This window comes from Herpailurus yagouaroundi, unplaced genomic scaffold (genome assembly GCF_014898765.1).
Source record: "Herpailurus yagouaroundi ecotype Mexico unplaced genomic scaffold, PumYag 186, whole genome shotgun sequence".
Taxonomy (NCBI): Eukaryota; Metazoa; Chordata; class Mammalia; order Carnivora; family Felidae; genus Herpailurus; species Herpailurus yagouaroundi.
The window spans coordinates 32,032,156-32,056,250 of NW_024412417.1; the positions used below are offsets into that span (position 1 = coordinate 32,032,156).

The window sequence follows — 24,095 nt, forward strand, 5'->3', positions numbered from 1 at the left end:
AGTCAGTTTAGCGTCCGACTCTTGATTTCAGCTCAGGTCATGATTCCAGGGTCATGGGATTGAGCCCTGCATTGGACTCCATGCTGAGAGTGGAACCTACTTAGGATTCCCTCTTTCTCCCCCTCTCCCCTGCTTGTGCACACTCTCTCTCTCTCTCAGGTAAGTAAGTAAATATTTTTAAAAGTTTGGTTTCCTCTTCAAAGAGCTTTCTTGAGGATTCATGATTCATTTTCATTATACATGATCTTGGAAGAACACTGTTCTGGCCTTCATGACAGTTTAAACGCAAGGTAATGTGTATAAATTGTGTTTTTCTGAAATCTAATGTGTTCATTTGAACATGTGGGGTATTCCCTGTGTTCTTGTTCTCTGTTCTCATATGAAAGGAATTGGCACTTTGGCTTCCAGAAAAACATTTTTAAAATCACAAATCCACCTTGTCTTCAAGCATTTATTTGTTTTTTTTAAGCTTATTTATTTATTTTGGGAGAGAGAGAGAGAGAGAGCGCGTGCGCGCAAGCTGAGTGGGGGAGGGGCAGAGAGGCATAGAGAGAGAATCCCAAGCAGGCTCTGCACCATCAGCATAGAGCGAGAATCCCAAGCAGGCTCTGCACCATCAGCATAGAGCCCAACGTGGGGCTTGAACTCATGAACCCATGAGACCATGACCTGAGGCAAAACCAAGAGTCAGATGCTTATCTGACAGAGCCGCCCAGGCGCCCTCACCTCAAACATTTAAATGATCTTAGGAAGCTGAGTTATCGTATCTCCTCATTTCCTTTGAACTCAGGGAAGATCTTTTGATTATAAACAGGTATTATTCATAGAGAAACTGTTTCAGTGAATCATTTTCCTTTAAGTAAATTGAAGTTATTGGGGTTTATTTTCCCATAAAAATGAGGGTTTAGAATTTAAGTTGTGCTGTCTGAACTGCCTCGCAAGCTGTGGATGCGGTAGGGGACTAACAGCCATCTCTCTGCAGATTAAAAAATGTAACCAAGGACAGAGAGGCAGGTGTCCCAGGCTTCCAGAGGGAAGTCATTTGACAGCTCCTTCAGAGAAAGTTCACTTGAGCCCGAAGAATATTAGGGTGCTTCTCTCAGCATTCTAGAGGGCCCTGTGTGTAACTGTGGCTTCTCTGCTACAAGTTATCACCAAACTACTAACTTTATCATGCAAAGAACGGACTGATATACTATGATTTAAGGCCAGTTTTCAAGGGATAATTAAATTTTATTTATTGTTGCTATTAATTGTGTATCTTTATTGTGTTCTTCTAAGGAATTTCGCAGAAACTGGATTTGACAACCAGGAAGCATTTCTTGAATATTTTATTTACACTTTTGCTTGAAGAATAAGGATGTATGTTAAGGCACATTATGAAACTGTTCAAAACATGTCTTGGAAATCCTATGTGAACAGGTCTGTTTTCCAAGGATAGCCACTGGATTTTATTTTTTCCCCCTTTTAGCCACCTCCTCCCTTAGTGAAAGTGATTGAAGATTTGCCTAAGAGTAAACTGAATTCTGGTGGCCTTAAGATGAAAGTCACATCAGGAAGAGTTCAGCGGCCAGCAAAATCAAGGGAAAACAAAATACAAGCCAGAATATTAAAACAAGACCTGACTGGTAATTTTGAAAATAAAGAGGTAAGAATATGTTATAATTATGTTTTTGTTTGTCATGACTCTGCTGGGGACAAGATTTATGATACTTAGGCCATCATCACTCTTCCCTCTCTTAGAAGTTTTTAAGAAAGATATGAAGAGAAGAACTGAATAACTGAAATTATAATGTGCTTTCTAAACTTTTAAGTATACAGTTAGTACATGTTTATGGTTTTTAAAAAAGTCAAACAATACAGGGGCGCCTGGGTGGCTCAGTCAGCTAAGCATCCGACTTCAGTTCCGGTCATGATCTTGTGGTTCACAAGTTGAAGCCCCGCGTCGCGCTCTGTGCTGGCAGCTCAGAGCCTGGAGCCTGCTTCGGATTCTGTGTCTCCCTCTCTCTCTGCCCCTCTCCTGCTCGTGCTCTGTCTCTCTCTCTCTCTCTCTCTCTCTCTCTCTCTCTCTCTCTCAAAAGTAAATAAACATTTAAAAAACATTTTTTTTTAAATAGACTATTACCAGCACCCCCAGAAGACCCCCTTCTTCTCCCCTCCAGACCTTTGCCCCCCTTACCCCAAGGATCACTACTCTTCTGACTTGTAACACCATAGGTCAGTTCTGCCTTTTTTGTACTTACATAAATCAGGTCATTCAGTTTGTACTCTTTTGCGTCTGGCTTCCTTCATTCAACATTAAGTTCGATTTATGTTTGAGAAATCCGTGTAGTTGTAAATCATTCACTTGTAGCTGTACAAAATTCCATCATGTGAATAAACCATATTTTATCCATTCTGTAGTCAGTAAGCATTTGGGTAGTTTTCTAATTTTTTGTGCTATTAGAAATAGGGCTGCCACTATTCTAGTACATTCTACTACATCTCTGTCTGTGACATAGGACACATTTATGCCGGATATAAACCTAGCAATGGAATTACTGGCTTATTAGCAATGCACTCATTCATCTGTAGTAAGTTGTCAGTTTTCCCAAGAAGTTGATTGAAACCATGCGTATTCCCACCAAGAGCTCTAGTATTTGAGAACTCCAGTGCTCCATGGTCTCACCAGCACTTGACATTTTTCACATTAATTTTAATAACCCCTTTTTTTCTCTGAGCATTTGAAAATTGTGAAACTCGTGTAAAAAATAAAACGTGTTGTCTACAGGGAAATTCATTAGAGAGCCAGTGCCTGGAGCTTTTAGTGGAGGCTGGCTATGTAGGCATTCTCTGTTTAGTACATGTCAAAATCCCAGAGTCTACATGGAAATTAGGTATTCAGCATACATCATAGCATACAAACAATTCAGGCACAGTGAGCCGCTCTTACTGGTTCTGGGGATAGTGGGAACTTTCTCAAAATCCAGGTTTCTAGGCACTAGACAAGGCCAAACCTTGTAAGTATGCCTTTCTAAGGGTAGCATTCTCAGACCTGACATGTTAACACTTTTCTGGGCATACCCAGATCCTCATTAAGAGCATGTTACCCATGGCTTTGAAGCTCCTGTGTGCTTATCCCCACCCGCATCTCTCTCCCTGTCCCAGAGATGTAACTATTGTCCTCGCTTTTGTGCTAATTATGTCCTTGATTATCTTTATAGTTTTATCATCTCTACCTGTAACCCTAAACAAAATATTGTTTAGGGTTTATTTATTATTTTTTTACTTAAAAAATTTTTTTTAATGTTGATTTATTTTTGAGAGAGAGAGAGAGACAGAGCATGAGCAGGGAAGGGGCAGAGAGAGGGAGACACAGAATCCGAAGCAGGCTCCAGGCTCTGAGCTGTCAGCACTGAGCCCGATGCAGAGCTCAAACCTGCGAACTGTGAGATCGTGACCTGAGCCACAGTTGGACACTTAACCGACTGAACCACCCAGGTGCCCCAGGGTTTAGTTTTAAAATGCTAAGTAGCAGGCACAAATCTAGCTGGGTAAAGATGGGACAATGTCGTTCCTATTAGTTGATGCTCTAATGAGAGAGTAAGCTGAGTGTGAGCTCTGAGACGTGGTCTGACTACAGCTTTCCTGAGAATTTACAGGAGCCTTTTCTGGGAAACCTGGGGCCATGATCCCAGTTGACTTCTGGGAAATAAAAGAGACATCACAGTCAGGGCATCTGGCAGAGCTCTAGTATTAGTGAAATTTGGAAATCCCACAGAAATACATCAGGGAGCAGTCTGCTTCTGAGCAACCCTCAGCCAGCGCTAAGAGTAGGGCGAAGGAGAGCCCTTGTGCACGGTGAGATGCATCTCTTCAACGATCAGTGTCAGGACCTGCAAGGGGAAGTGGGATCTTTACCCATAGATGGTCCAGATGAGAACAGATCAAACTCAGGCCAAACTCACCCGGGCATTTTATCTTTGTTTAAAAAGAGGTTGCAGTGGCAGCAGGTGTCCTGCAGATGACAAAAATGAATGTATCTGTTTCATAGATCACACTGCCCCAGTCTCACCCAGTTGCCCATAGTGTCTGGTGCATGGCTCTCAAATGGGGATCTTCATTTGCTATCATCTTGGGTTTTCCCTTCACCCCTCTCACACTGGCATTGAACTAAGTCAGAAAACCTGGCTTTGAGTCTTTAGCTGAGACTTATTCAGCAAGTTAGTGACCTGAACTCACAGGTTCGTGGCACTGAGCGCTGACCTTCCCATTTTCTCAAAGAAAACAGCATCCCATCCGTTTCATTGAGTTGTTAGTATCAAATGAAGTAATCTGTGAAACTGCCTTTATAATCCAAAAATTTATGAAGTATTTTTCCATCAAGATAAAAATTGACTTAAAAGTAAGGCGGGGAGGGGCACCTGGATGGCTCAGTCAGTTGAGTGTCTGACTCTTGATTTCAGCTCAGGTCATAATTTCATGGTTCGTGGGATCGAGCCCTGTGTCAGACTTTATGCTGACAGTGTGGAGCCTCCTTGGGATTCTCTCTCTCTCTCTCTCTCTCTCTCTCTCTCTCTCTGCCCCTCCCCTGCTCACACTGTTTCAAAATAAATAAACTTTAAAAAAGACCTTCAGATTTCCATTAGAAAAAAAAAAAAGCAAGAAGATGGAAAAAAAGAGGGAGAGGGAAGAAATCGACTGACCATTTACAGAAAAGTTTGTCAGAATTGGACCTAGGGTAGTATGTCAGGAACTTTATCTGCACACGGTATGCACACTGGAGAGAGAGAGAATAGAAAGTCTCAGGTGTAAAAAAAAAAATTTTTTTACTGTGTGTTGTGTTCTGAAGTTGGGAAGCCACTGTGGGCTGTGTTACCTTTTCAGTTTTGTGATTACGTCATTTATCGACATTATTTTTTTTCTTTAAGAATGAGGTGTCAGATGGATTAAACAAAAAGCGTTTACAAATCTTATTAAAAGGCTATGGTGAATATCCAACGAAATACAGGTAAAATTTATATTCTTTTATGTTAAATCAGTTGCACCCCCCCAAACTTCTCTTGGTTAAAATTCTATTTTTATTTCAGAATGTTCATATGGCGCTCTCTGCTACAACTGCCTGAAAATCATACTGCATTTAGTAGCCTGGTGGATAAAGGTGTTCACGTGGCATTTCTCAACCTTCAGAAGAAATACCCCATCAAAAGTAGGAAACTACTCAGAGTATTACAGAGGTATGCCCAGTATATTGCAGCAATATGGAATCTTCCTCGAGATATTTATTAATTACGAATGGGAAGATAGTAATTTTATAGTAGAGAAACTCAGCAGGTACCACCTTAGCCAAGTAGTCAAATTTAAAGTCACCAGTAGTAACACACATCAGTATGTTGCCCATAACTTTCTTGATATTCTTGCCAAACATTTATAACGTCCGTCCAAATCATGAGAAAACGTTGGGGGCCAATCTATAAAATAACTGGTATTCCTCAACAATGTCAGTGTCCAAAAAATAAGAGACTGGGGAGCTCCCGCACTGGAAGAACCTATGGTGACTTAGCGAATGAATGCAGTGTTATATCCTAGACTGGCGAGGTGAAAACCCAGCACACAGGAAAATGGGAACAATGATAAAATCTGAATGAGTCTGATTTAGTTACTAGCATAGTACCGATGTTAAATCCCAAGTGTTGATAACTACTGTGTTTATGCAAGATGTTAACGTGAGAAGAATTTGAGTGAGATATACAGGAACGCTCTACTGTTTTTGCAACTTTTCGTAAACCTGAAACTATTTCAAAGCGAAAGGTTAAAAAAAAAAAAAAAAAAGACAGACAAACCTTGAAAGTATCAGAAGTAAATATGGGAGAATTGCAGTCCTAGAGTAAGGCAGGCCTTTTTTGAGCATGACATATCTAGAAGAGCTTGATATGAACAGAAATCTCTACACGTAAAAAAATTCCCCAGAGACATATATGAAGCCGAGAAAGTACGTATATATACAAAACATCAGATAAATGAAAGGCTAATTTCTATACGATGTATTCGTGTAAATGAACATGGAAAGGACCAACCAATAAAAACCAAAAAGGATTGAATGTATAGTTCATAGCTGGGGATATGGTTCTTAAACATGTAAAGATGCTATACCTCCCTTATAATAAATGCTAATCAAAATTACATTGGAGGGGTGCCTGGGTGGCTCAGTCGGTTAAACATCTAAGTTTGGCTCAGGTCATGATCTCGTGGTTTGTGAGTTCAAGCCTAACAGCTCAGAGCCTGGAGCCTGCTTCAGATTCCTCCTCCTTTCTGTGCCCCTCCCATGCTCATGCTCTGTCTCTCTCTGTCTCTCAATAATAAATAAACATTACAAAAAAAATTTTTTTAACAAAAGTAAAATTACATTGGAAAAAATGTGTATATGTGTGTATATATATGTATGTATGTATATATGTATGTATGTATGTGTGTGTGTATATATATATATATATATATATACAACCATATTGAAATACCATTTTGCATCTAGACTAAAGGTATAAAAAGTAGGTTGATAATAAAACATGTTGGCTAGAGTGAGAGAATGGGCATCCCCTTAACTCTGCTAATGAGAATGTGAACAGACACTATTTTTGCAGAGAATAATTTGGCACTGGCTATTGAAAGTAATGCACATGTCCTTTGACTCAGCAATTCCATTTCTAGGAATTTATCCAAATCTATATTCCCACATTAAGAATGATGTAAATACAACAGTAAGCATGGCATTGGTTATAAAGGATTAGAAACAAATGCCCAGTAAGGCCACGTTAAAGAAATTAGGGTATATTTATACAGAACTGTCTTGTGTATCAAAGCTCCACATATACTGATAATGAACTATTTCCAAGATACTATTTAAGCAAAAAATGCAAGGTGCAAAACAACATTTACGTTTGTGATTTTTAAAATCACAATATTTTTTTGTAAAGTAAAGTAAAATCACTATATTTTTTGTAAAGTAAAATCACTATACTTTTAACAGTGGTTCTGGGGAGGTAAACTAGATGATAAAAGTAGGAGGGAGAATTTTCACCAAATATCCCTTCTGTATCCAATTTTTTTTTAAATTTTTTTTTTTAATTTATTTTATTTTTGAGACAGAGAGAGACAGAGCATGAACGGGGGAGGGTCAGAGAGAGGGAGACACAGAATCTGAAACAGGCTCCAGGCTCTGAGCCGTCAGCACAGAGCCCGACGCGGGGCTCGAACTCACGGACCGCAAGATCATGACCTGAGCCGAAGTCGGCCGCTTAACCGACCGAGCCACCCAGGCGCCCCTGTATCCAATTTTTTATCATGTTAATATATTCCATAGATGAATTTTAGTAGCAAACTGTTTCCTGGCCTGTATTTCCTTGTCTGATCCACAGAACGCTCTCCGCATTAGCTCACTGGTCTGCCATCTTTAGCGACACACCGTATCTTCCACTCTTGGCATTTCCATTTGTAAAATTATTCCAGAACAACCAACTCATCTGTTTTGAAGTTGTTGCTACTCTCATAAGTAAGTAAATAAGTATGTTAATAATGAAACCAAGAGTGGATTCCTGTGTTTTTCTGATGTCTTTGCAACTTTGCAACATTCAACAATTCTAGTGGGAAGCAAACAGACTTAGAGCACAAAATGGACGGTTTGGACATTTATACATAAACCTTTTTTTTTTTTTTTTAATTTACAAGAGAATTTGGAGAGTTACATTTTACTTTTATTGGCAGGGAGGAGCAGGGGGACAGAAGGAAAGAGAGAGAATCCCAAGCAGGCTCCACAGTCAGTGTGGAGCCTGACGCGGGCCTCAATCTTATGACCCTGGGTTCATGACCTGAGCCAAAATCAAGAGTCAGATGCCCAACTGTTTGAGCCACTGAGGGGACTCAGGATAGTTGCATTTTAGAAGATAATGTTATAGGCCAGATTTTGGTGGTCAGAAGGAAGCAGGTACTTCACTTACTGAAAGTCAGTTATTATTCATAGGATTTTAGTGAGAACGTAAAGCATTTAGCACACAGTGCCTAACGTGGCAAGTTCTGGCTGCTATCCTCATTCTCATTCGTAGTGCGCATTTATTGAGAACTTTCTCTTTAACAGGTAGCATTCTTACTATTTTGCCTTTATTAACTTCTTTAAATCTTGCAACAGTCCTATGAGGTAGGTGTTATTATATCCTTCTTATAGTTGAGGAAACTGAGGCACAGATAGCTTAAGTTCCCCAGGGTAGGTTAGTAGCAGAACAGGGATGTGAACCCAGGCAGTCAGACTCTAGCCTGTGCTCCCAACCATTGTGTTACCAGCTCGTCTACACTGAAAACTGAATCCTTTCTTCATCTTAATATAATTGGGTCAGCTAAACAGTTGATAAACCAGATCCAATTTACATTGGTTTAACAAAAATCACCAGTTTCATTTGTATTTTAAATTATTTAAAAAGGTTTTCTTGTACAAAGGAGATAAGCACTTAACTATAACAGTAAAATTCTGAAGAGTAGAAATAAAAAGATTCAAGCATATATATTGTGAATATTTTAGTATACTTTATGTTTTTTTGTTCATTTAATTACATTGCATTTGATTTGATAACTTTTTCCTGATCATTGGAGAAAATACAGGAAAATATACAAAAGAAAATTCACCAGTGTTCCTCCTCCCCATGTATAATCTTTGATAATACATTGATGAATTTCTTTTTAATGTTTTATTTATTTTTGAGAGACAGAGCATGAGCAGGAGAGGGAGGGCAGAGAGAGAGAGAGGGAGACACAGAATCCAAAGCAGGCTCCAGGCTCTGAGCTGTCAGCACAGAGCCCGACGCAGGGCTCGAACTCACAGACCACAAGATCATGACCTGGGCCAAAGCCGGACGCTTAACTGACTGAGCCACCCAGGCAGGCACCCCCATACACTGATGAATTTTTTTAAGTTTTTAATTTATTTTTGAGAGAGACAGAGTACAAGCAGGGAAGAGGCAGAGAGAAAGAGAGAGAGAGAGAGAAAGAGAATCCCAAGCAGGCTCTACCCTGTCAGCACAGCCAAACGCAGGGCTCAATCTCACAAACCATGAGATCATGACCTGAGCTGAAATCAAGAGCTGGAGCTCAAATGACGAGCCACCCAGGCGCCCCTTGATGAATTTCTTGTAAGAGCATTTCCCCCAAATCATTAAATATTCTTGAAAAACATAGTTTATTCCCTGCATAATGTAATATTTCATTATACAGGTATATCATAGTTTAGTGCCAACTGCTAGACTTTTAGTTTTTCTGATAATTTTTCCATACTTAAAAGCAGGTTTTTAATTTTTATATTTTTATAATTATACTATTTTTATTTAATATGTGTATTTCTTTTTATAAACTTTATAAATATTTTAGTGACTGTAATATTCTTTTTTTCCCACATGATTATAATATTCTCTAATGTGAGTGTACTAGTCTGATCTGTTGTTGAACATTTACGTTATTTTTAATTTTTACCTAGTTAAAGAAGCAGTGTTATAATGATCTTCACATATAAATATTTACAGTATTTTCTCTTGGTCAGATTCCTACAGTTGGTATTATTAGGTCATAAAATATGAGTATTCCAACTGATTCCTCAGAAGGGTTTTCCTAGTTTACTCTGGCAATAACACTTAGAGTTTTAAAAGGAAAAGAAGCAACTCAACAACAAAAAGACAATCCAATTTTTATATGGGCAAAGGACTTGATTAAACATTTCTCCTTAGAAGATACACAAATGGCTAACGAGTACATGAAAGGATCCTCTGGATCATTAGTCATAAAACCACACGCCAGGATACCACTTTGTACCTACTAGGATGGCTATAATTAAAAAACAGAAAAAAGCACAAGTGTTGGCGAGAATGGAGAAAAATTGGAACCTTCATACACTGCTGGAAATGTAAAATGTACGTTCACTGTGGAAAATTGGCAGTTCTTCAGAAAGTTAAACATAAAATTACCATATAACCCAACAATTGCACTCTTAGGGATATACCCAAACGAACTGGAAACAGAGCCCCGAGCAGATACTTGTATGTGAATGTTCATGGCAGCATTATTCCAAACAGCCAAAAGATAGAAACAGCCTGAGTGTCACCATCACCATCTTCATTATGTTAACATCATTGTTGTTAACAGGTGAATGGATAAACTCTCTCTCTCTCTCTCTCTCTCTCTCTCTCTATATATATATATATATATATAGTCAATGGAATATTATTCCATAATCTAAAGGAATGAAATTCTGATACATGGTACAACATGGATGAACCTTGAAAGCATTATGCTTAGTGAAATAAGCTAGGCATAAAAGGACAAATTTATATGAAATATCTCAAATAGGAAAATTTATAGACGTAGAAAGTAGATTAGAGCTTACCAGGGGCTGTGGGAGGTGGAAATAGGAAGTTAGTGCTGAATGGGTACCGTTTCTTTTTGGAAAAGGATTTTGCAAATAGTGATGGTTACACAGCACTGTGAATATAATTGATGGCACTGAATCGTGCACTTAAATATGGTTAAAGTGGCACATTATGTTTTACCATAAGAAAGGCTTATTATATCTAGGTAAGCATGCAAAACTAATTTATATTTCCAGTAAAATCTTGTTACATCCCTGGAGTATGATTGTGTGCTAGGGAAATTGATTTTCTCTTCTAAACCTGAAATCTAAATCTAGAAGATCCATCATGATCAGCATGAGTAGCTGTGAGTTTTCATCAAGTGTCTCAAACTAACTTTATCGCAAGTAAACATTTACTGAGCTCCAACTAAATGTTAGCGCTGCTTGCAATATGCCGCTGTTCTGCCTTTTTAGGTTCACAGTCTACTTGGGACCTAGGGGAAAGTTTGATGGAACACGGTCACTTTGATGTAGAATTTGGAATGTTTATGAGTCTTCTGTAGGCATTCTTTATGGTCTTTTATGACCAAGAGGAAGTTGTTGTGGTTTGGTCAGGGATCTCCACACAGGTATTTCTCTTTATCCTGCTCCCCGTTCTGTCACCGGGTCCTCTACGCACACTCTGTTGTGGTGACACCGAGCAGAATGAAAGAAGAGAAGGCAAACAGTTTCCGTGTAAAGCGGGGTTTCCCTCATGCCTAAATGAGAACACTGTTCTGTTGATGAAGATTTAGATACAGGAATCAGGGCCGTGTGTGTGTGTGTGTGTGTGTGTATGTGTGTGTGTGTGTTAAAATTCCTAGCACTAGCAGTGTCTGAGACATGATAGGTACTTAGTACATGTTGCTGAACTGCATTTTTTTCTTTTTTTTTTTTTTAATTTATTTATGAGGGAGAGAGAGAGCTCATGAGCAGGGGAGGAGGAGAGAGGGAGAAAGAACCCCAAGCAGGCTCTACACTAACAGCACGGGGTTTGAGCCCACAAATCATGGGATCGTGACCTGAGCCAAAATCCAGAGTTGGACGCTTAACCTACTGAGCCACCCAGGCGCCCCTGAACTGGATTTTTCTTTTAAAGTTAACTTAAAAGCAGCAGTTAAAGAAGTTGAAATAATGTCTTTTAAAGTTTAGTCTTTGCAAGAGTTTATTAATGCCTTAATTATTAACTCAAATTTACTTTCTAATAAATAATTGACTAAATAATTGACTTCTGGCATTAGTGAGCCCTTTATAAACCCTATGTATCCAAAATTCTGCTGATCGAAGCCTTCTTTTGCTAATATGAGAAAGAAGATCTTATCATCATAGGATGAAATCACAACTCAATGTTTAAAGTAAAAAAATCTGAATTTAATAATTAAGGAGCACTGTGGTGGTTAGATACAGTTCATTGAGTGAAACGTACTGATCTTACCAGGGTTTTTGAGGAGAATGTTTTGGGGGTTGCAGTGGTTACTCAGTGAGTTAAAGTCAGCTTTATGTTAGTTTTTGTTTTGTTTTGGTTTTTTTTTTTTTTTGAGAGACGGAGAGACAGAGCATGAACAGGGGAGGGTCAGAGAGAGGGAGACACAGAATCAGAAGTAGGCTCCAGGCTCTGAGCTGTCAGCACAGAGCCCGACGCAGGGCTTGAACTCACGGACCATGAGATCATAACCTGAGCCGAAGTCGGCCGCTCAACCGACTGAGCCACCCAGGTGCCCCTAAAGTCAGCTTTAGAAGCATCTTTAGCAGAATGCTTTCCACTGGCTGACTTTCAGAGGATACCGCTGTCACTGTTTGGTTTTCAAAGATAGGTCAACTGAATAGGTTGTCATTGATGACATAGATTTAAAAACAATGCTGGGGGCTGTGGTGCGCCTGGGTGGCTCAGTCGGTTAAGCCTCCGACTTCAGCTCAGGTCATGATCTCACAGTTTGTGGGTTCGAGCCCTGTGTCAAGCACTGTGCTGACAGCCCAGAGACTGGAACCTACTTCAGTTTGTGTGTCTCCCTCTCTCTCTCTGCTGCTCCCTGACTCTCTCTCTCTGTCTCTGTCTCTGTCTCTCTCTCTCTCTCAAAAATAAATAAACATTAAAAAAAAATTTTTTTAATTAAAATACAAAAATGAAAACAATTCTGGTGGTTACTTGTTACCATGGCTGTGGAACAGTCATTCTTGTCCTAGTAATGGAGACGTGTTTATTCTCATATAACATTTCAAGAATAGGGATTTGATACATGCCCATTTTTTTAATGTATTGCTACTGATGCATAAGAATGTAATTTTTAACATTTCCCGTGAACTTTTCTAATTTTGATTAGGTATGAACTTGAGTAGATTTCAGGAGATTGGCACTTAACATTCATCACATTTAATGAAGACTTAAAAAGGAACCTTTTTTCAAAGGGTCATTTTGTTAACCAGGAGAAGCAGGAAGCAGAGTGCCCTGTGGTGAGGATCAGGAATACTTTGGGAAGTTTTGTTTGTTTTAATGGACACTTTGTCATTGACCGCTCTCATTTGGAGAAATTGGCCAGTTCTATAGACCTAAAATACTAAGTTAACATGATGGAACTTTAAAATCGATTATTCTAGAATTTAAAGAGTTATCATGTTTTCTTTATTAATGGGCATATTAAGGACATAAAGAGTGGATACATTTAAGAATTACAAAGTCCTTTGATAATACAGAATGGTAAAGATAAATTTCCCATTTTTTTCTTCATAGTCAATTGGTGTCAACACTGGTTTGAATATTTTCCTAATCCTCCTATCAATATTCTCAGTATGATAGAAAATGTTCTGGCATTTCACGACAAAGAACTACTGCAGCATTTCATAGATCATGATATAACTTCCCAGGTAAGAAGTAAAAGGTTTTTAGAATAACATGACTTATTTTGGAAGCTCACATTGGTTCTGGTATAAATATAGCAGCATTTTCTTGAAAGTATATAATAAAAAACCGGTCACCTTTTATATTTTGGAGTAAAGAATGGAATAAAAAGTATTCCATTCTTTTTCTCCATTAAACTGCTCTCCTAAAAATCTATAAAGAAGGGTCCATAGTGAGGTAGTTCTTTTCATAATTGTTTTTGATATAACGATTTTAATAGCTACATCAAATATAAGAGAGTATTAGCAGTGAATGACTTACGGCTTTTCTGTAGAAGACTGATCAATTTTTCCTTACTGATTGTAGCTGTATGCATGGCCTCTTCTTGAAACCGTTTTTTCAGAAGTACTAACAAGAGAGGAGTGGCTAAAATTATTTGATAATGTCTTTTCCAACCATCCTTCATTCCTCCTGATGACTGTCGTGGCCTACAACACGTGTTCCAGGGCTCCTCTGCTCAGCTGCAGTCTCAGAGATGATTTTGAGGTAAATATCCTTGTTCTCAAGTAGCAGTTCTCAACTTTCACGTATTTCAGTTGAAAACTCCATTCGCTTATTGAGTACCTGTTGCACATCCGGCGCCCGTGGAACGTGGTAAACAGTGGAAAGCAAGTTAGATCACATCCTTACCCTGACGTCGTTGGTAGATAATTCAACAGACAGTTACAGCAGACTAACTGTCTTAAAATCATCCCTTTAGAAAACAAACTTGGTAACACTGGAATTTAGTGCTTGTTGTCTACGGAAAGGATGTTTAACAGTTGGGTCGTTGTTAATTCTGTGCGTGGTTTTATCAGCGATCCATCTGGTCCGTGACAATCTGCATGCTTATTACACACACATACAAAGTGGTAACTAGGAGGATTCTGAAACTTGGCCGGAAAGTTACTTGACAGCATTAGAGGAAGTTTTTAAAGGGAGAGGTTTTTTCGGTAGACGGGATGAATTGGGTTTGTTTGTTACTTATTTTATGGTTCCCGTCAAACTTTATTTTTACTTAATGTTCGCAGGATACATCCATATATGTATGTTAGAGTTCGGACCTGCCAGCAGAACAAGTTAATGTGGAAACAGTTCAGATATGTTTAATGAATCAAGCTAATTTATTTTCAGTTTTATTTGTTTTGGATTTTGAAGGGAAAAGAATGCAAGCAGAAAAGTTTATTCCATTGTTGGGTGAAGCATTCTTCTTCTGATACAAAGGAAGCCTTTGGTTTGAGTTCAGATTTTCAAAGTATTATTTCAAATGTTTGGCTTTGAAATTTTATTTGACTTTGAAAATATGAAATTGGATCTTCATTTTAAAACTTAGGTTAAGGGGCGCCTGGGTGGCGCGGTCGGTTAAGCGTCCGACTTCAGCCAGGTCACGATCTCGCGGTCCGTGAGTTCGAGCCCCACGTCGGGCTCTGGGCTGATGGCTCAGAGCCTGGAGCCTGTTTCCGATTCTGTGTCTCCCTCTCTCTCTGCTCCTCCCCCGTTCATGCTCTGTCTCTCTCTGTCCCAAAAATAAATAAACGTTGAAAAAAAAAAAAAAAAAAAAAAACTTAGGTTAAGAAAAGCTTCAGCGAATTTGCCAAAAAAGAAAGAAAGGCAGTAGGAAGGGAGGAAGGAGGAAATCCTCCTAAAGATAAATTCACATTTACTTTTTAAACTCTTGTTTTAATTCTACCTCATAATGGCTTTGTTAGGTAAATCTTAACTTAAACACAAAATTTTCTTACAGTATTTTTTTCATCATCGGAATAACCTGGATATAAGTGTTGTGATTAGAGAAGTTTATCATCTCATGGATACCACTCCTACCGATATTCATCCGAATGGCAAGCTTGATGCTTTTGTGGCGTTGACGAAAGGGCAATATCCAGTATTTAACCAGTATCCAAAGTTTATCGTGGACTATCAGACACAGGAGCGAGAACGAATAAGGAATGATGAGTTGGACTTCTTAAGGGAGAGGTAATCATAGAACAGTTGTTCTTTGTGTGATAGAAGCAAAATCTGTTAAAAATACAGACAAGAAAATTTTTTGTAAGAAACACAGGTAAATTATTAAGTATTTGTGTAAAATCAGAGTTTGAAGGCTAGAAATATCTTTAAAGATATTTAATTCTTGCATATAGAAGTAAAATAATGACATTTTGATTTGGTATACATTTTGTGTTTTAGTTGTTCTTGGATTTTAAGTTACTCAGTTTTCTTTGTTTGCATTTTTTTGTGAGACTTGTGTAGGGCATCCTTTTCAATGCTTTTTTTTTTTTTTTTAAGTTTATTTATTTTGAGAGAGAGAGAGCGTAGCGTGTATGCATGCAAGAGAGAGTAGGGGAAGGGCAGGGAGAGAGGAAGAGAGAATCCCAAGCAGGCTCTGCTCTGTCAGCGTGGAGCCTGATGTGAGGCTCGAACTCATAAACTGTGAGATCATGACCTGAGCCAAAATCAAGAGTCAGACAATCAGCCAGTCGAGCCACCCAGGTGCCTCCTTTTCCATGTTTTCTACTACTTTAATGAGGTAAAATTTTATTTGTAAAAGTGAAAGGCAGTAATTCAAGGTCTCAAAGGGAAATAGTAATTTACCCTTTCATAACCACACATGCATATTGGGGTCTTGTTTGCATCTTGATATAATAATAATATTATCTATTTAAGGCAGATGGTTGAAGATATGCAAGCTGAAGTCGACCAGCAAAGAGTTGAAGATGAAGCTTGGTACCAAAAACAAGAACTACTTCGTAAAGCTGAGGAGACAAGGAGAGAAATGCTCTTACAGGAGGAGGAGAAGATGGTACAGCAGAGACAGAGGTGTGTTGATCATTTTGAAAAACTCTGGACATGTGAGTCAGTTGGATGATTTTTACTTTCTTTTTTCTATATACAACATTACCCAGCCATGGCATGCCCAGTAAGCAAATATTTAAGTTAGTAAAAAGATATCTGCATATACCACATTGCAAAAAATTGGCATATAGTGAAATGTAATTCTAAAACTACATTGACTATAACTTTGCACTGATTATTCAGAAGTAATACAAGATCTAATGTTCCTTGGAGGACATTATTAGAAACATCATTGTACTGTAGGCAGAAATGCTTTGTAATACAGCGCTGGATAAATCACCTTTAGGGGAGTATAATTTTGAAAATTATGTTTTAAACATATCTGTGTGACTTGAAAATTGGAACATAAAAGGATTATCTCATTATGCATTTCATGCGTTGGAGGCCAGAGGAAGATGTATTAAATGCTTATTCAAAAGTATATTCATAAAACAAAATGTTTAAGATTATGGGATGAGCATTAAGACTATGCCAAATTGTGGGGAAACTCACTTCTGTAAGTGTTTACTTATTTTTACTTTTGATTGGGACTTCATGAAACCGATTTCACGTGTGGGTTAAAAAGAATGACTGAACTGAGCAGTAACCTGTTCCTAAAATTCTGAAAGAATAAGCATACATAATCTTTGGTAACACTGGAGCGTTTTTTGGCATTCTTCCTTCAGATAAAGGATATCGATTATATTGAGATGATCTGAGTAGACCTGTTAGGAACTTTTAAATATGAAAATAATAACCAGTTGTGTTTGGACCGCTTGTCATTTTCACAAATGCAGACACGGGCGTCGTTCGTTCTGTGTGTGTGTGTGTGTGTGTGTGTGTGTGTGTGTGTTACTCCTACAGCTGTGTGTGGTACAACAGCAGCTAAGCTGGGGATGTGGGCCAGGCCTTTCGTTGTTGCAAAACGTAGCATTTTTCCATTTAAATCCACATTGGGAAATGTTTTCATGCTTTCCTCTTGACGTATTTTGTGTTTAAGACTAGCTTCTGTGAAAAGAGAGCTGAGAGCGAAGGAAATGCAGTTACAAGATGCTACAAGAAGGCGCTTTCTGAAGCTTCAGCAAGATCAGCGTGAAATGGAACTAAGAAGACTGAACGATGAAATCGAGAGAAAGGTTCATGATTCTTCTCTTAGTTCCCACACATGATCTCCATTCACTCTCACTCAAATGTCGTGACCACCTTCAAGTTAAAGGTTATTGCCAGGATCCACAATGAATACTAAATAGACCCTTTGATTTTATTTACTTTTTCCCTCAGCTTTTCCTGATCTCTTTCATTAATAGTTTTAAGTTTTCAGAAATGTCAAGAAAATTAGTCAATTTGACTGGTGTCCTTGATGACTATTTCTCTAAAAATAGAAGAATCAGTTAACCACTAACTGAAGTAGGGGAAGTACTCTTTTTTAATATAAAAATGTACACATGGCCAGTATAAGAAAATTTCCATTATTAAATTCATGGAGTCAAAAATAGACCTTTCCTGCTTTCTCTCATTTTGTCCCCAGAAATAAAATGAGAAAATGGATATATATCTTTTTCTTTTAAAGATTTTTTTAAAATTTGTTTTGTTTTGTTTTATTTTTTATAGTTGAGAGAGAGAGACAGAAACAGAGAGCGAGAAGGAGAGGGGCAGAGGAGGACAGGGACAAAATCTGAAGCAGGCTCCAGGCTCTGAGCTGTCAGCACAGAATCTGATATGGGGCTCAAACTCCCGAGCAGTGAGATTCATGACCTGAGCCGAAGTCAGACACCCAACCAACTGAGCCATCCAGGCGCCCCAAAATTTTATTTTTAAGTAATCGCTATACCCAACACGGAGCTCAGACTCACAAACCCTGAGACCAAGAGTCTCACACTCCACTGACTGAGCCAGCCAGGCACCCCTTATCTTTTCCCTTTTTTATGGTTGCATAGTATTCCATTGTGTGACCGTCCTAATTTATTTAACCAATCCTTTGCTATTGGACATTGATATTGTTTGCAGTGCTTTGCTCTCCAAGATGGTGCTAGTTTGTATGTTCTCAGTACAAACCTTGAGTTGCAGACACAGTTTTGTTGAGTAAATTCCAAGGCATACCAAATTATCCTCCAAAAATGAACCCACCTATGTTATTTTAAGTGTATATGTAAGAGTGCCTATACCCTAGTCAATTTGGAGTGCATCAGTCTTAACATTTGCCAATCTGCTGGGTGGAAATTATATATTCTAATTTGCCTCTTTTTTCTTGCTAGTGAGGTTAAATATCTCTCCAGTTACTTGTCTTCCATTTGTGGAAGAAATATAAATTGTGTATCCATTATCATTTGTCCACTTTTCTATCAAGTTTTCTCTTACCAATTTACATGGGCTGTTTGTGCCATTTGGGGCAGCACTATCCAGTAGAAATACAATGTGAGCCACATAGGCAATTTTGTTTTCTAATAGCCACATTAAAAAAGTAAGAAGAAACAGATGAAATTAATTTTAACAACACTTTATTTAACTCCAGATATTTGCAAATTATTTTAATATGTAATTAGTATAAAGACATGGTTAATGAGCTGTTTTACTTTATCTTTGAGGGGTGCCTGGGTGGCTCAGTTGGTTAAGTGTCCAGCTTCAGTTCAGGTCATGACCACACAGTTCGTGGGTTCAAGCCCATGTTGGGTGGCTCTGTGCTGACAGCTCAGAGCCTGAAGGCTGCTTCCGATTCTGTGTCTCCTCTCTCTGCCCCTCCCCTGCTCACTCTCTGTCTCTCTCTCACAAAATAAACACTAAAAAAAATTTTTTAACTAAATCTTTGAAATCCAGTAGTCAGCTTATAGGACACCTCAATTTGGACTGGTCACATTTTAGCGCTCAACAGACATATGTAACTAATGGCTGCATACAGCTTAGAGTTAGGACAGTAACCCTTTTGTTCATTGCAAATGTTTTCCTCACGTCAGTGTTGCTTGTCTCTTAAGAGTGGCTATCATGTCTTTTTTTAATCATGCAAAATACTTGAATTTCTGAATAACTTTTTATTAATTTTTATGATTTCTAGGTTTCATGTCCTATTTATTTATTTACTTACTTATTTTTGTTTTTTTAAGTAGGCTCCATGCCCAGTGTGGGGCTTGAACTCATGACCCTGGGATCAAGAGTTGGATGCTCTACTGACTAAGTCAGCCAGGCACCCCCTGTGTCCTATTTAGAAAGGCCTTGCCATTCTAAGATTACATTACCATTTATTCATATTTTTTCGAATTTTACATTTTTTGTTTTTTGGGTTTTTTTTAATGTTTATTCATTTTGAGAGAGAGAGGCAGAGCGTGAGCCAGGTGGGGGGCGGGGCAGAGAGAGAGGAGACAGAGAATCTGAAGCAGGCTTCAGGCTCCGAGCTGTCAGCACAGAGCCCAACATGGGCCTCGAACCCATGAACTGCGAGATCATGACCTGAGCTGAAGTCAGACGCTTAACCGACTGATCCACCCAGGCACCCCTCTGTGGTGGGTTTGTTTGTTGGTTTTGATCTTTGATGTGTCACAAAGGTCAGCAAATTATAAAGCACCAACTAATCTGGCCTGCTACCTATTTTGTGAGGACCCTGAGTAAGAATGGTTTTAACTTTTTAAATGGTTAAAAGAACTCAAATAAATGATAATTTCTTGACATGAAAATTATATGACATCTTAAAAACAATGAAATTGATACTTCAGTATCCCCAAATACAGTTTTCTTGGCACACAGTCACACCCACTCTTTGATTAGCAGAGTCACTTGCCAGCGGATGGTTACTAAATGTTCTATCCCCACACGCAGCTTTATCCCCTCCAACACCACACTGAATGGCGCTTTATAATGTTTTTCTGACTAGCGGACCTAATTCCCACTGTTAGTCTGCCTTTTCATAGTTTTCTTCCATATTCTCAAATGTGTATCATTTCAAATAGACTTTGAGAATTTTACCACTCTTTCTTTCTGAATCCTTACCTCCCCTGATCCTAATAGCATTTTTATTAGGATTGCGTTGAATGTATAGACTGATTTAGGAGTTTTAAACCTAATTTTAGTAAAATACTAAATATTTTCCAATCTTTGAAAGTATTTTTTTAATTTATTTTTGAGAGAGAGAGAGAGAGAGAGAGGGAAAGAATCCCAAGCAGGCTCCATGCTGTCAGCACAGAGTCCAATGCAGGGCTAAGTCCCATGAACCAGGAGATCATTACCTGAGCCAAAATCAAGAATCGGGCGCTTAACCAACTGAGCCACTCACATGCCTCTGAAAATATTTGGATTCATATATTAGAAATCTGTCATCTCTTTTTTTATAGCATCAGATAGTAGTTTTTGTTTTGTTTAAAGCCAATTAATTTTAAATTGGTTTTTGAAAGCTATCATTCCTTTTATCTCATCTAGCAAATGAGGTTGATAATACATTATTCTAGAAGTGTCTGTGTTCTCCAAAAGTAATACAGGCTTAGAACTCTGCCCTCTTTATTGCAAACTCTTTGAGATGGTGAAGGCAATTTTTTGTCAAAGAATCCTGGAAAGTTCTTTCAGGTTGCATGATCTGGCCTCTGCCCACCCTTCCAGGCTTCTGTCCCTCATCTCCTTATTCCGATAGCAAGCTCTGACCCTGCTAACCTGCCAGAGCTTTCCTACTCAGAGTTCAGGCACCAGCAGGAAGACTGGGTCCAGCGTGACACGTACGAGTGACTGCACGTTCGTTAGCACTAAGCAGAGTGGATGTGCGTTTGCTCTGGCACGAGCTAGGTGTGTGTCTAAAAATTCATAAACAGGAGAGCTTTTCTAATTGAAAGTCCTAAAAGGCATTATTAACTGTGCCAAACCTCTCCTCCACCTATTGGCATTTTTACTACTCTTGTTTCATAAACTCAAGCATCCCCACCTTTGAGCCAGCTGTTTTCTCAGGAACCTCCTTAAGTTGAACTGCTTGCCAGTCAGTGGTTTATTTGCTTCTCAGGTGTATATCCTTCTTGTACACCCCACCATATTTTCATTTTTACCCTTTGTTTCTCCGATGAGAGGTATTTGATGGTGTGTCTTTTATCTTTCCAATGTCTAAAACTCAGGGATACAACTAGTAAATGCGGTCATTAAATGTTTACTGAATAAATGAATGGGCTGAGATGACTGATGGGTAGTTTGTTTGGTTTTCTTTCTGAAACACGTATCATGCCTAAGAAACGAGGACTTTGGGAAGCCAAGTATTGTATTAAGAGAGCTCCTCAGTTTCTCTGTCTACCTCAAGAAGGCCTTATTCAAACCCTCTAGTGTAGAGGAGTGAAAAGCTTCCAAGTAATCAGAATTTGGGGAAAGGTAAACTTAAAATTAACTAAGTCCAAGGGGCACCTGGGTGGCTCAGTCAGTGAAGCATCAGACTTCAGCTCAGGTCATTATCTCATGGTTCGTGGGTTCAAGCTCCACGTCAGGCTCGGTGCTGGCAGCTCAGAGCCTGGACAGCTATTTTGGATTCTGTGTCTCTGTCTCTGCCCCTCTCCTGCTCACACTGTATCTCTCTCTCTCTCTCTCTCAAAAATAAACAAACATGAAAAAAAAAATTAAGTCCAAGCAGGGCACATTTAAACTTGGAGTTCCAAAGTGAATTTACAAAAGTATAGACATTTAATCAAAAAGAACATTAAATAATATTATATTTAATAAGATTAAACATTCTATATTTTTAGCCACCACAAATTTATATTGCTCGAGTTTTTCTAACACATAATATTGGCTGATATAATATGGTAAGAGCTCCCATCTGTTCTCCCAGTCTGGGTAGATGAGCATATGGTAATTGTACTTTGCTTTTTAGAAAATTAAGCTTAACTTTAACTCAAACATTATTCCTAGACTCTACAGTGAGTGTTAATATACTGTCAATTACTCTGGTATCAAAAGCCCAGTACTTCTTATTGTAAATACGTTTAGTGGGTTGTTTGGATTTCAAGATTACCAGATCTGTTAAACAGAAATTATCTTGTAAATTCCTTTTGGTGTTCAGTTTGTTGTTTGGCCATAGGTACATATGAGAGATCAAGAAATTGCTACTACAGCGAAAGACCTAGAAATGAGACATCTGGAACTGGAATCACAGAAAAGACTTTATGAGAAGGTATAAATCATCTGTTTTCACCGTAAGAGCAGCAGGGTTTATACTCTTTTTAGATTGTATTTATTCATGATTTTTTAATGTTTATTGTTTTTTTTTTTTTAAGCAGAATATAATGTCACCCAGGATTGTTAAGATAGCCAGAATGTCTGAATGTACAGTTTGTTGTAATTCTTTAATTCACCTTTCTCTTAGCAACTTAGTCTAGTGTCTGAAGCACCAGATGTAAGCCCCAGATTTTGCCTCAGGATTTTCTATCGATGTACTGAGTTTCCCTCTATCTGTATAATAGTGACTACAGAATTATCCTGGTGCTTCACAAGGGTTTTACGAGGTAAATCAGACAAGAGCTGTACAGTACTTTAAATTTGAATCTTCTGGAATCAAATTGTCAAGTATCTACTTAGAGTATATAATTTAGTTTCCACGACACTGGAAAAAGGAATTTTGTTAATATAAATATTTATCATTTGGGAAAAGCATTTTGTTATTCATTTATTTAATGTTGAAACCATAAGTTTTCACTTCCCTCAGCCTCTTAAAGTGAAACTTTGAGTTTGAAATTAGTGATAACTGCAAATATGTAACAGGTAAATTGACTGTTATTCACATTAAATAAGATTTAAAACATATGGCATCCATTCATATCTGCAACACTTTTAATTACCACACTGAACTACTTCTAGAACTGAGCCTGGGATTCACACTTTGGCTGAGTCTCCTATGATTTTGAATTCATTTGGACCAAACCTAAATTTACTTTTTACTGTCTTTCCTTTGGGGGAAGTGGTGATGACACCACGGGGGCATGATTTCTGAATTAACAGAAAATTTGCAAGTAAAATACTAAGAATTTCCAAGTCTGTTTCTCTCATTCTCAAATATTAACATTTTGCTAAATTGGTATTACCTTCTCTTTCTATCTGTATACTAATACACACGTAGATACATTTTTTTTTCTAAACTTTTTAAGAGAAAGTTGCAAACATGATGCCCTTTCACCCTTAAATACTTCAGCGTATTATTTCCTAAAACCAAGGAATCCTGAATACATGACCACAGAACACTTATCAAAATCGGGAAATGAACATATCATTATCTGTTGTATAAGCCTTATTCAGATTTTATCAATCATCCTAAAAATGTCCTTTAGAGCAGGGGCACCTGGGTTGCTCAGTCAGTTGAGTGTCCCGACTTCAGCTCAGGTCATGACCTCGTGGTTCATGAATTCGAGCCCCACGTCGGGTTCTGTGCAGACAGCTCAGAGCCCGGAGGCCGCTTCAGATTCTGTGTCTCCCTCTGTCTCTGCCCCTCCCCCACCCATGCTCTGTCACTCAAAAATAACCATTAAAAAAAAATGTCCTTTAGAGCAAAAGAAAATCTAAGATAATCCATTTTTTCAGTTGTCCTGTCTCATTAGTCTCCTACGGCACCATTCCTGAGTTCTTCTTTACTTCTTTATATTTTATAGCAATGATGTTTTTGAAGCATTTGACCAGATATTTTATAGAATGTCCCTCAATTATTGTTTGTTGCTTCCTCATCCAAGGTTCAACTTACACACTTTTGGCAGGAATGCCTCAGAAAGGATGCTGAGTTTCTTTCCCCACATCAACGTATCCATACCATTTCTGCCCTCTTTTGAAGGAAGTATTTATTAAGCAAACTATTAATAGAGTTAGAAAATACTGAACCTACTCATCAAAACTATATCTTGAATTTTATCTGGTCCGTTAGATTCAGACATTCAGATTAGCTGTGTGTATTTCTAAACCAATTATATCCTAGAACACAGACAATATTGTGTTGCCCTCTGCTGGAAATGCATGCTCAATATTCCATATATATCTACTTCGAATAAAAAA

The 24,095-nt window shown here is 38.3% G+C and overlaps 1 protein-coding gene across 7 annotated transcripts in view; it reads left to right on the plus strand.

Annotated features, from left to right (window-relative positions):
• The window catches only part of TBC1D31 (TBC1 domain family member 31), a 96,930-nt gene that overhangs the window by 54,867 nt on the left and 17,968 nt on the right, over positions 1-24,095 (plus strand). For 6 of the 7 annotated variants that reach the window (XM_040494343.1, XM_040494337.1, XM_040494339.1 and 3 more), the window contains 10 exons: positions 1,472-1,648; positions 4,911-4,990; positions 5,070-5,216; positions 7,395-7,528; positions 13,131-13,264; positions 13,605-13,784; positions 15,022-15,254; positions 15,942-16,094; positions 17,110-17,245; positions 22,141-22,233. In XM_040494343.1, the coding sequence (XP_040350277.1) occupies positions 1,472-1,648; positions 4,911-4,990; positions 5,070-5,216; positions 7,395-7,528; positions 13,131-13,264; positions 13,605-13,784; positions 15,022-15,254; positions 15,942-16,094; positions 17,110-17,245; positions 22,141-22,233 (1,467 nt within the window). The remainder of the gene's footprint in view (positions 1-1,471; positions 1,649-4,910; positions 4,991-5,069; positions 5,217-7,394; positions 7,529-13,130; positions 13,265-13,604; positions 13,785-15,021; positions 15,255-15,941; positions 16,095-17,109; positions 17,246-22,140; positions 22,234-24,095) is intronic. The other variant, XM_040494342.1, reaches the window with a different exon arrangement.